General features: G+C 34.2%; 3 protein-coding genes across 3 annotated transcripts; 2 read left to right on the forward strand and 1 right to left on the reverse strand.

The window, feature by feature from the left end:
- The first annotated feature begins 396 nt into the window (after positions 1-396).
- LOC100816307 (aspartyl protease AED3) lies at positions 397-2055 on the forward strand. Its single transcript, XM_003526483.4, has one exon. The coding sequence runs from the start codon at positions 435-437 to the stop codon at positions 1752-1754; it is 1320 nt and encodes a 439-aa protein (XP_003526531.3). The 5' UTR covers positions 397-434; the 3' UTR covers positions 1755-2055.
- A 1205-nt stretch (positions 2056-3260) lies between these two features.
- LOC100793605 (uncharacterized) lies at positions 3261-5064 on the reverse strand. Its single transcript, XM_003527824.5, has one exon. It carries the CDS (start codon positions 4641-4643, stop codon positions 3834-3836), a length of 810 nt encoding a protein of 269 aa, XP_003527872.3. The 5' UTR covers positions 4644-5064; the 3' UTR covers positions 3261-3833.
- Positions 4977-9374, forward strand: LOC100794656 (mitochondrial uncoupling protein 4). The gene is made up of 2 exons (XM_006581430.4): positions 4977-5022; positions 8482-9374. The coding sequence occupies exons 1-2, from the start codon at positions 4977-4979 to the stop codon at positions 9132-9134; spliced, it is 699 nt and encodes a 232-aa protein (XP_006581493.3). The 3' UTR covers positions 9135-9374.
- Positions 9375-9404: the final 30 nt, after the last annotated feature.

Raw genomic sequence — 9404 nt, forward strand, 5'->3', positions numbered from 1 at the left:
TTTGAAGAAAATACATATTTATCCTTGAACACTGTTACGGCCTAGAGTTATTTTGCATGGAAAGAGAATACCAAATATGTTAAGAGAGATGATTAAATTAAAAAAAAAAAAGGAGAGAAAAAGAACGTGAAGGTGTACTTTAAGAGTTAAGACAACCTAAAATAATAGGTGTGTCCAAAACTCATAACCCTAAAATAAAACATTTTTGAATAATAAGTTCATGATAACCAAAGTAATATTTTTTTAATCTTGTGGAATATTGTCAAGATGTGTGCAATAGAACAGTAAAACAAAAACACCCCAATAATTCCAACAACTCCAAGGATATTTACGTAAATTAACAGGCACCTCTCACTCTGGCGCCTATATTAAAGGCCTCAGTCCCCGCCATGCATGGACACCAACCATTATATCCCCCCACCGAGTCACCAACCATGGACGTTAAGTTTGGCACCACATTAATAGTTATTTTCTCCGTAATGTGGCTCATGAGGGTGAATGCCATTGACCCTTGTGCCTCTCAACCGGATAATTCGGACCTCAACGTGATTCCCATCTACAGCAAATGCTCACCGTTCAAACCACCCAAGGCAGACACATGGGACAACAGAATTATAAACATGGCCTCAAAAGACCCAGTCCGAGTGAAATACTTGTCCACCTTAGTGAGTCAAAAGACAGTCTCCACGGCCCCAATCGCTTCGGGCCAGGCCTTCAACATCGGCAACTATGTGGTGAGGGTCAAATTGGGAACACCCGGTCAACTTTTGTTCATGGTCCTCGACACCAGCACTGACGAGGCCTTCGTACCCTGCTCGGGCTGCACTGGCTGCTCCGACACCACTTTCTCGCCCAAAGCCTCAACCAGTTACGGCCCATTAGACTGCTCCGTCCCCCAGTGCGGACAGGTCCGTGGGCTTTCTTGCCCCGCCACGGGAACCGGCGCGTGCTCCTTCAACCAATCCTACGCGGGCTCATCTTTCTCCGCCACCCTAGTCCAAGACGCATTAAGATTGGCAACTGATGTTATCCCCTACTACTCCTTCGGCTGCGTCAACGCCATCACCGGAGCCTCGGTCCCTGCCCAAGGGCTTTTGGGCCTTGGCCGAGGCCCGTTGTCCTTGCTCTCCCAATCCGGGTCAAATTACTCGGGCATATTCTCTTACTGTCTCCCCAGTTTCAAGTCCTACTACTTCTCCGGGTCGCTCAAGCTGGGGCCCGTGGGCCAGCCCAAGAGCATTCGTACCACTCCGCTTCTTCGCAGCCCGCACCGTCCTTCTCTTTACTACGTGAACTTCACCGGGATCAGCGTGGGGCGCGTCCTGGTACCCTTTCCCAGCGAGTATCTTGGGTTTAACCCGAACACTGGATCCGGAACCATAATTGATTCGGGCACGGTGATAACCCGGTTCGTGGAGCCCGTTTACAACGCGGTGAGGGAGGAGTTCAGGAAGCAGGTAGGGGGAACTACATTCACGAGCATTGGAGCTTTCGACACGTGTTTCGTGAAAACCTACGAAACGCTGGCGCCGCCAATTACGCTGCACTTCGAGGGGTTGGACCTGAAGCTGCCGTTGGAGAACAGCTTGATTCATAGCAGCGCGGGTTCGTTGGCGTGTCTTGCGATGGCGGCGGCACCCGACAATGTGAACTCGGTATTGAACGTCATTGCCAACTTTCAGCAACAGAACCTTAGGATTTTGTTTGATATCGTCAATAATAAAGTTGGCATAGCCCGTGAGGTTTGTAACTAGCTAACTAGCTAGCTGGCTACATTTTTTTTGTTTGTTTGTTTTATTATTGTTTACTAGTGGCTTTCTTGATTAGCTTGCTAGGTTTGGATCTTTCGTTGGGTTCAAAAAAAGTGATGGGTGTGGGTGAATGTGGCCACGGTGAATAAGCTTGCCTTGTGTGCCTTTGGAAGATATGCAATGTGAAATTGGAGCTAGTACTATTTATTTTATCTTAGATCGATCGTTCGCAAAGTGGGGCCAACCTATCATTGTAATAATGATGTTTGATTAAATTAATAATGTAAGATCAATTAATTAGCAAGGATGTTGTTTAGTTTGGAATAATAATAAGGGATGAAATACTGCCAACACGTGATAAGTGATAACCCGTGTCTCCTTTTGGAATCTTTAATTTAGTTGAGTTTATGCACGGAATCAAGCGTGTCCGTGAAAGGGATCCCCCCTTGGTTTTATTTGTATCTTGGACACATGCAATTGCGATGATGCCAAATAAAGAGTACTCCAAAACTATAATTTTAACATTTTTATCTTTGTTTTATTTGTATCTTTAACATTTTTTAAACTTTTTTTTATAATTTTTTGTCACATTATATTATTTATGATACTTGATTACTTTTATCTCTTCAAGTAACTATTAACATATGAGTATCTATGAATCATTTTTCATAAACAAAGTATCAGCAACTTTTTTTTTTGGTTTGTTACTTTAATCATTAGCTATTATTAATAGATTGAAATTATATAAATTTTTTAATAATGTCTAATGAAAACAAAAATTATAAGATGAGATAATTAGTGTGATAATAGAAAGTATGATAAAAGTATACATTAAATAATAACATTCACCAAAAGCTTAGATCAGCGCAATCTTTGCTTTTATTCATTGGGTATAATTATTTGTCATTAAAAGTATAATAATTAAAAAGAATAACACCTTCGGCTAAACATCATTAAAAAGGTATTATAGCCCAATTTATAAATTGATTTTACAAAATCAATCATGATAAGGGGGAATACACTCATAGAGCATTACGTGGTAGAAAAAGTGATACATATACGAGGTGCTCTAATCCAAGCTTTGTAGCTTCAATGCTGACAACCAACCGATTAAAGAAATTATATTTGTACTGTATCTTTCTATAATTTGTGTTTTACAAAAAGACAAACAAAACAAGAAGAGAAAGAATTCTAAAATAAAATGATTAATATAATAAAAAAAATAATGTTATATTAATAAATACTCGTGTAACTAGTTAGGTCTTACATTGGGTTTATGAGGCCTAACCCGGAATTATTGAATAAGTGGGAAATTAAAAGTAATTTATCTTCTCTTTGTCCTATGTAAGGTAAGGATTGCATTTATCTTTTTAAGTCCATATTAATTGCTACTATAAGTATCTTGTAACGGCCTTTGGACGATTGTTACATCTTCAAAGTGATTATAAAAATGGTTTATCATTATTGGTAAGTAATCGATCAAAAATCATCAAAGACAAAGATCAGACGTCTTGAGATTGTGACAAAAGTTACCAGTGTGAGATATAATCCTCTAACTCTGAGGGTCTAAGCATGAAGAGATTCGAAATTCTGGATAAGGTAGGTAGGTAAGATACAAAAATATAATTTTTAACAAAAACTAAAATAGAAGGAAACCACCCATTAAACCTTTTTTTATATATGTATATAAAATATAAAGTTACTCATATATGATCCTCCAATTAACCCTCGTTCAATACACTTTGTAGCCTCTGATGCTCGTTTCCCTCATTATTTTCCTTTCCACAACAGAATACAATACACATAAACATAAAAATAAACAAATTGTTAATCAGAGACCAGAAAAAGAAAGAAATAGAAAAAAAGAACCACGCAAAATGAAAAATAATGTTGTAACTCCTCAGCTCTCACCAGTCTCTTCGTCTCTTTTGAGTCTTTTATCTCCATCTACATGCACACATGCACATGCAGTACTTAACTAATAGTAGTAATTTCTCTCTATGAGTATCACCACAACCAATTCACCTCAACACACAACAGAAACACAATGGTTGTATTTGTGTTACGTTGTCTTTGAATATTCTAACCCCACCACTGGTGCACTGCAACACCCTCGTCCCTTAACTTGCCATACAAAGCCAAGCACTCCCAATAGGCCCTTCGGCTGGAATTCCCTGAGCTTCTGTTCTCGCGTTTTGGCTTACACTCCAAGAAAAGCTCGTCCACCAGCCCAATGGATTTGCTCTTCATCATCTCCTCTACCACTTCCGCCTCGGCTTTCATCACCACGTACTCCTCCTCCTTCACGTTCTTCCGAACCCAATCCGACATCTCTATTTGCTCCTTCCCCGGCGACAACGACGACGATGACGACTCCTCCGCCACCGTCTCTATGTTATACATCTCAAACTTCTGGTTCCTCGTCGGGTAATTCTTCGAAAACCACTCCATTCCACTCCCACCGTCCTTCTCCGGCACCCCCACGTCGATGAAAACGCGGCGAGGGTATTTCTCCAGAGAATCATTCATCAAATCCGGCAAGAACCGCGTGCGTTTTAAGTACTTTCGTGACTTCCCTGAAGACGCTCTTGGCGGCTCCAGTAGCACGTCCTCGAGCTTCTGCAACGCCACTTTCTTCGCCTCCGGCATGTAACCGCATAGCTTCCTCGGCGCAGCCACCACCAGGTTCGGCTCGTTGTTGCCGAGGAAAACCATTTTCTCTTGGTTGTTGGTCAATTCGCGAAATAGAATTGACAGAACCTGGTCGGTGTTGAAGGAATATTCAGGCATGGTGGAAGAGATTTTTTCAAGCAGGGATGATCTCGTTATGAATATGAAGGAAGCGAATGCGAAGAATGCCAAAAGCGGCAAGCGATAACGTGTTTTCATCATGTTGGATAATTAGAAAGAGAATAGAAAGAAATTTGTTTTGTGATTGTGGATTATATTATAAGTAATGACTTGTTTGGTTTCTGTGTAGGTAGAAGAAGAAAAAAGATATTGTGGGAGGGACAAAGAGAGGGGAAGAGGCAAACGGGGACTTAACGAGTGCAAAATCTGGCGGCGGTGTGGTTTCCACCCACTAGGGCAACGCGGTTAATTTGCAACGTTGACCAAAGTTTCAATAACTCCCTCATCCGCTGCACCTCCATTTCTTTAATCTGCAATAATATTGTATGGTTCTGTTAATAATAATAATTTGGAGCTACCTATGTTAGCGTCAACATGGTGCTCGATTCACAAACTTTCATCGATCACGAATGCATGGAGGGTGCCTGAGGAGAGAGATTTCTGAGATTGTGGCAATCTAGGTACAAATTTGGTGGGATGAAGGGTGCGATAGGAACGTCCAGGTATTATATGGGAGGGGACGAGAGGATTACAATTCACCCTAATTTTGTTTCGTCACGTCGACATATATGGTTGGCACCACGACAATTGAGCTGCACCATTCGCTATTTAGTTTTATCTCCTTCAAAAATTCTGCATTTTATGCATTGCATGTCCAAATTAGTGCATGATGCTATGAGCTGGAATTGGTCCTGCCAAGTAGGTTTGGAAATTGGGATGGTGTTAATATAATGATATTTGATGGGCATTCACAATAATGTTGTCCCACAGTCAAAGAGAGAAAAGAAAGAAAAAATATAATTATAATAAAATTTATGGTATAATAAAAAAAAATTAAAAAATATTGGTGGGGTGTTTAAAATAATGGGATGGTCATATATTATTACTAAATGAAATCAACATGTAATACACTTTAAACATATATATAAGTTTAAGGTGTGTATTTTTTTTATCTTTATTTAAATTTAATTATTTATCTCTTTTATGCATTTTTTTTACTTTCTTTTATTTAAATAAAAAAGTTAATACAGTCAAATCTTGAAACTACAAATTTAGAACTCAAAGGAAGATATATATATTCCTAAATGTTGGCGTAAAAAATTAACTATAATTCATTTTTAAAATTAAACTAGACAGTTGACATTTTGCAACGGCTTTGCCTTGCGCCTTGCCACTTATAATCACAATATATGCTATAAAAGGGATAATGAGGGCGTAACTTAGTAGTTTTACAAAGAGAAATGTTACATGAATGCCCACTAAGTTATTTAATCCTAGAGAGAGAAAAAGAAATTAAAGAAAGAAATATAGGTATAATAAGATTTATAATTGATAGGAAGAAAGAGATAAAAAAAAAATATTAGAGGAATATTTAAAATAATAATAATAATATCATTACTCTTTACAAATCTCACATGTCTATCACTTACTCACGTGCTTTGTACCTTAAGTTAGGTGAAATTTCTAAATTATTATTTTATAGTTTATGTGCATGTTTACTTTTATATTAGAGAATTGATTTTGAGTTTATAATTAATTTTAAATATTTAACAAGTTGTTATTAATTATCTTAAATAAAATTTTGAATTAGAGTCTTTTAAATAGAAAAAATATATATGATTTGAAGAGAAAATCCTAAGTTCCTCCACAAAAAATTATATATGAAGTTGGCGGATATTCTATATTAATGTTATGATGACCGATAAAAAAAATGATTTTATATATATTTTGGCATGGTAACCAATATCATAAAATAATAAAATTCAATTTAATTTAAAAATATTTTATTTACTGCAAAAGTATATAATTTTTTTGGTAATCTATTATTTTACACAAATAATTATTTTATTCTATAATAATCTATCAAATATAAAATTACTTTTACTTAAAAATGGTATAAAACTATTTTACATAATTTTATAAATAAACATTCTATTGATTAATATTAAATTATGAGGTTGGAATTTATATTCTACAAATAATAATTTGAGTTTTAATACTATTTTTAATAATTTCCTATTCACAAATTTTATTGATTAATATTTATATGATAATGTTAAAATATTTTACAAAATAATAAATATATTAATTTTTATATTAATATATTTTATTACACATTATACTGTTTAGGTGAAATAAGATCCTTATGAATAACAATTTATATATATATATATATATATATACCACATGCCTATCTATTCTATTATGGCTGGAGACACAAGAGGAAGACCGTCATTTCCATCCGGGTACAATCCTTCATTCATTTGTTGAACCTTGGGAATAACCATTACCATTGAGGTCAATATTAAGACTTAGTAATATTTATGATATTTATATACACTAATATAATATGTTTGGTTTTAATACTGTTTGGGTATAATTTTTTTTCCCAAATTTATTAATTAGGGGTTATTTTTTAATTATTATACATTTTGAGTTAAGTCATAACGGATATTATGAATTTTGTATTAAAAGTTGTAACATTCTATATAATTTTTTTTAATGAAAGTCGTTTTTATGACTTTTAATTTTTTCTTAATTTACGACTTTAAAGTTATAATTTTTTTTTCTTTAGGACCTTAAAGTTGTTATTTATTTTTACATTTATAACTTTAAATTCGTAAATATTTCTCTGTTAATGTTTTGTTTCTTTTTATGTTATTTTTTAAAAAAAATTGTAAATATTTTTTTAAGTTAATTTTTCTTTAAAAAATTGCAAATAATTTTTTAATTTAATTAATCAATAAATAACTCATTTTTTTATTATTTTAGTTTTATTTAATATTTTATATATTTTTTGAATATTATTTTATTTGATATGTTTTTTAATATTGTTTTATTTAAAATATTTTTTATATATTTTTACTAATATTAAAGAATTTGATTTTTTTTGTAAATGAAAAAATAATTAAATTTAAAAACAACTAAATTATTATCTATTTTTAATATTAAATTTATTTATACAATAAAATTAATATTATTTAATAAATTATAAGTTAATATTAGTAACAAAATATTTTAATATTTTTATTTAAATTTTAGTCCACTTATATTAATGTATTAGGTTATCTTTTTATGTTTTTTCTTTAGTCTTTTTAAATTTAAGTATTTTATATTATTTTTTGATTTACAAAACAAATCAAATTCTTTAACATTAGTAAAAATATATATAAAAATATTAAATATAAAAAATATATTAAATAAAATAATATTAAAAAATATATAAATTATTAAATAAACCATATACAAAATATTAAATAAAACTAAAAAATTAAAAAAACACATTTATTTATTAAATAATAAAATTAAAAAATTATTTACATTTTTTTAAAAAAATACAACTTAAAAAAATATTTACATTTAAAAACAATTAATATAAAAACAATAAAAAAAATTTACAACTTCAAAGTTGTAAACGTAAAAAAAAAAAAAACATTTACAACTTCAACGCGGTAGATAAAAAAAACTTTACATCTTTAAAGTTATAAATTAAACAAATAACTGAAATCGTAAAATAATGTAAAAAATTATAACAGATATTATCACTTTCTAAATTAATAATTTAAAAATATCCTCAATTAGTGAATTCGAACAAAAATTACACCCAAACATTATTAATATTAAAGCCAATATTTTTCATATTTACATTGTTTGTTACCAATCATAAGGCATTAATGTAGTAGTTGTATTAAAAGAAGGGGTCCATCCCATTGAATATGTGTAAAAGAAAGAGTCCCTTTTTTACTCTCTCCAGTCTCTTACGCGCACTACCTATATACTATATAACACAAAAACACCCTTTCTTTCATTGCTTCACCCACTTACTTTTTCTTCTCTCTGAATCATAATACACACTACTTTGCCTTCAATTGAAGATGAGTCTTCAAGGATTTTTCCAACCCACCCACTCGTCGCAGGCTGCACCACCCACCCACTCGACCTCATCAAAGTCCGAATGCAACTTCAACAAACCCACACTCTCCGCCCAGCCTTTTTCACCTTTCACGCTCCCAGCCCAATGCCGCCGCCTCCGTCCTCCGGCCCCGTCTCCGTCGGCCTCCGCATCGTCCAGTCGGAGAGCCTCGCCGCAACTACAACGGCGTGTTCGACGCGATACGGCGCATGAGTAACCAAGAGGTCGTTGGTAGCCTGTGGCGCGGTTCAGTGCTTACGGTGAACCGCGCGATGATCGTTACGGCTTCTCAGTTAGCCTCGTACGACCAGTTTAAGGAAACTATTCTGGGACGCGGTTTGATGGAGGACGGGCTGGGGACCCACGTGGCAGCGAGTTTTGCGGCGGGTTTTGTGGCGTCCGTTGCGTCGAACCCCATTGATGTTATAAAGACTAGGGTGATGAACATGAATGCTGAGGCTTACAATGGAGCCTTGGATTGTGCTCTCAAGACTGTTAGGGCTGAAGGACCTCTTGCCCTTTATAAAGGTTTCATCCCTACAATTTCAAGACAGGGTCCTTTCACCGTCGTCCTCTTTGTCACCCTTGAACAAGTCAGGAAGCTGCTTAAGGATTTTTGAATTTTTTATTCATTTGGACACCTTCACTATTCATTCATTGGTTGAGATACATACTCAGATGATGGCGAAACATTCTTTTATTTAGGGATTAGTTATTGAGGTTTTGGAACTTTGGAGGACTATACCTTCTTGAGATTCATATTCAAATTTCATCAAATATAGTAGTATTTACCAACAATGTAAACATTAATCTGGAATAGAAATTCAGTCTTGATTCTTCAAGTTCAATCTACTTGTCGTCTCCTTTTATATCTATTTAATGCAAAATTA

The sequence above is a fragment of the Glycine max genome, chromosome 6, assembly GCF_000004515.6.
Source record: "Glycine max cultivar Williams 82 chromosome 6, Glycine_max_v4.0, whole genome shotgun sequence".
NCBI classification, from domain to species: Eukaryota; Viridiplantae; Streptophyta; class Magnoliopsida; order Fabales; family Fabaceae; genus Glycine; species Glycine max.